The following is a 2,777-nucleotide window of genomic DNA, read 5'->3' on the forward strand; positions in this document are numbered from 1 at the left end:
ACTTTAATTAACTTTTAATTAATTATATTAATTTTAACTATATTAATTTTAATTTTAGTCAATTATATTACATGCTTTAATTAACTTTCAGTTAATTACATTAATTTTAATTATTATATTAATTTTAATTATATTAACTTTAATTTTAATTAATTATATTACATATTTTAATTAAACTTTTGCTTTTTTTTTCCAACCACACTTCACTTTCAGCATTTATTTCAATGCAATAATTAAATTACATTATTTATATGATTGAAAATAAAGAAAGAAAGAGAAAAAAATTAATTAATAGTACAAAAAAAAAAAAAAGTTGAGTAGAACAGATTCAAAATATATGAAATAGATATTATTTTTAGAATTGATAATTTAATTATTATTTAAAAAATAAGCCTTAATTTTAGGCTTTTAAATATGTTGTAAAAAATGATGGAATTGATAGAGAAGAATCATATCCTTATGATGGTTATCAAGATATTTGCCGATATTCAAATGATACCCGTGGTACAACAGCATATGCTGGTAAAATGTTACCTAGTGGTGATGAATTACAATTAAAAGCAGCCGTTGCAATAATTGGACCAATATCTGTTGCTTTTGATGCATCAATGACAATATTTTACAAAAGAGGTAGAAAAGATTGATTGAATTTTTTTAAATTATTTTCATTTTTATTTTTTATTTATTAAATTTAAAACTACATTTGAGATTAAATGTTAATTTGAAAAAAAAAAAGAAATTTCCAGAAACATTTTAAAAAAATCATTTATTTCATTCATCATAATATTTGGATATCGATATGTTAATATTTTGTGAATGGATTATTTGATGATCAAAAAGTAAAGCAAGATAACAAATTTCAATTTATTTTTAATCAAAACATATCAAATCAAATGTTAAATTATCAAATTTGGTATTTGAAAATAAATTTGATCTTGATAAATTTTTGATATCAAATTTATTTTTAATGGGGGCATTCATTACGGGTAGCAATAATTTAGGTATTTTATCAAGCCCAAGTTGTACAGCATTTGTAAATCACGGTGTGCTTGCTGTTGGTTATGGGACAGACGAAGTGAAATTACGAAATGGCACCAAAAAACGGATGGATTATTGGCTCATCAAAAATAGGTTCACTATTTTTTGAGAATTTAATTGCATAAAAATAAAATTATAGTAAATATTTACATGAATATTTTTCCTTCTTACATAATTTTAGAAAATTTCAGCTGGAGTAAACATTGGGGAATGGGTGGATATCTTAAATTGGGTCGAAATCAGGATAATATGTGCGGAATTGGATTTTATTCCTGTTACCCTTCAGTACCACCTGAAATTGATTAACCAACAAATTTAACTGATAAGTTAATTGTCTTACATCCCTTATAAAGCAAAGGATCATATCATTTTTTATTTTTATTTTTCAAAAGAAAATATATAAAAGATTTTCCTATTAGCTAGCTAGAACATTTGAAAGAAATAGCTTCTATTAAGGATGCAAAATATCCATCCATCCATCAATACAACATCTTTACCTAACACATTTTTTTCCCCTATATATTTACCATCAGCAATATAAGTAGCAAAATTTTTCTTCCAGTGATTTAGCGAGTGTATCAAAACAAACACCCACATCATTTCATTTCGCATCCAATTTTTTTGAAGGGTAAGTGATCAGATAAATTTGCATTAAGTTATTAAGGATAAAGTAAAACAGGATATGTAGGGGCATACCGTAATAACAAGGTTTTCATAGTGTTGTTACAAGGTGAATAAAGTGAAAGTTAAGAATTAGAGAATTCCATGAAAAATTATCATAATTGATAACTGCTAAAAAGTTTAGTTGACATTACAGTATGCATTGCTTTCATAGAGATTCAGTGACAAAATTCCAAAAGTTGAAGTAACAACTTCAATATTTACAATATTCACAGCAAGTAAATAGATAGTTTTGCAAAGTACAACAAACATCAAACACAGATTAGTGGCAACGCATTCAAATTTAAATTTAAACCAAATCGAAAATTCATTTCAAAAACGGAAATTTAGAAATAAAACAGGACTAAAATAACAGTATGGAATGTTAGGTTTTCTAGCTAAATTATTGGACATTTCATCGATCTACAAATGTAAGCTTTTCAACTTCAAAAACTGCCACATCTCCCTTAACCATCCGAACGATAACTTCATTCAAAGTGAACAAATATTTAGACAGCATTTGTTCCTGAAAAATTCACCGTATTTTTCGTTGTTCGAATAAAAAATAAATCAATAAATTTCTTTGAAAGCATTTTTTACAAGCAATTTTTGGAAGATCTCATAACTTAAAATCTTAAAATGGAAAACATGAGAAACCAAACATCGGAAGCTAACTGGAAAATGTATTCGCATTTTTTCAGAAATGTTTGTTTTTTTGGCTCCAGAGTTCATGCCATTTATTCAAATAGTATACTGTAGAGAAATGATTTTGCGGAATTTTCCCTTTGTTTGATGAATTCGCAAAGAAAATGAGATGCAAAGGAAATTTTACTATAAGATAATTATTGGAATCTGACGATTAAAAGAAATGGTTACTTTAAATTTCATTGAATAGGTGGACTAGTTTTAAAACTATTCTTTGAATGGAATAAAATTTAAATCAGCTTTGAACAGCGGAACAACAGTAGTAATAAACCTGAATTGATGCAGCCAAAGCCTTTCTCTGGTCGTCAGAGAGGCCCTTCTTGTACTTCTGAGCAGCTTCCAGCGGACTTTCGGGTACATCAACAAGAAAAATG

General features: G+C 26.6%; 2 protein-coding genes across 2 annotated transcripts in view; one reads left to right on the top strand and one right to left on the bottom strand.

Annotated features, from left to right (window-relative positions):
* The window catches only part of LOAG_18500 (hypothetical protein), a gene marked incomplete at both ends in the record, with an annotated part of 2,723 nt that extends 1,379 nt beyond the window's left edge, over positions 1-1,344 (top strand). The window contains 3 exons of the mRNA XM_020451160.1: positions 405-630; positions 1,002-1,131; positions 1,230-1,344. Of these exons, the coding sequence (XP_020305078.1) occupies positions 405-630; positions 1,002-1,131; positions 1,230-1,344 (471 nt within the window). The remainder of the gene's footprint in view (positions 1-404; positions 631-1,001; positions 1,132-1,229) is intronic.
* Positions 1,345-2,057: 713 nt separating this feature from the next.
* LOAG_18501 (hypothetical protein) overlaps positions 2,058-2,777 on the bottom strand; it is a 9,089-nt gene continuing 8,369 nt past the window's right edge. The window contains exon 17 of the mRNA XM_020451161.1: positions 2,058-2,224. Coding sequence (XP_020305079.1) covers positions 2,114-2,224 — 111 coding nt within the window. The 3' untranslated portion in view covers positions 2,058-2,113. The remainder of the gene's footprint in view (positions 2,225-2,777) is intronic.

Source organism: Loa loa (genome assembly GCF_000183805.2).
Source record: "Loa loa unplaced genomic scaffold supercont3.336, whole genome shotgun sequence".
NCBI lineage: Eukaryota > Metazoa > Nematoda > Chromadorea > Rhabditida > Onchocercidae > Loa > Loa loa.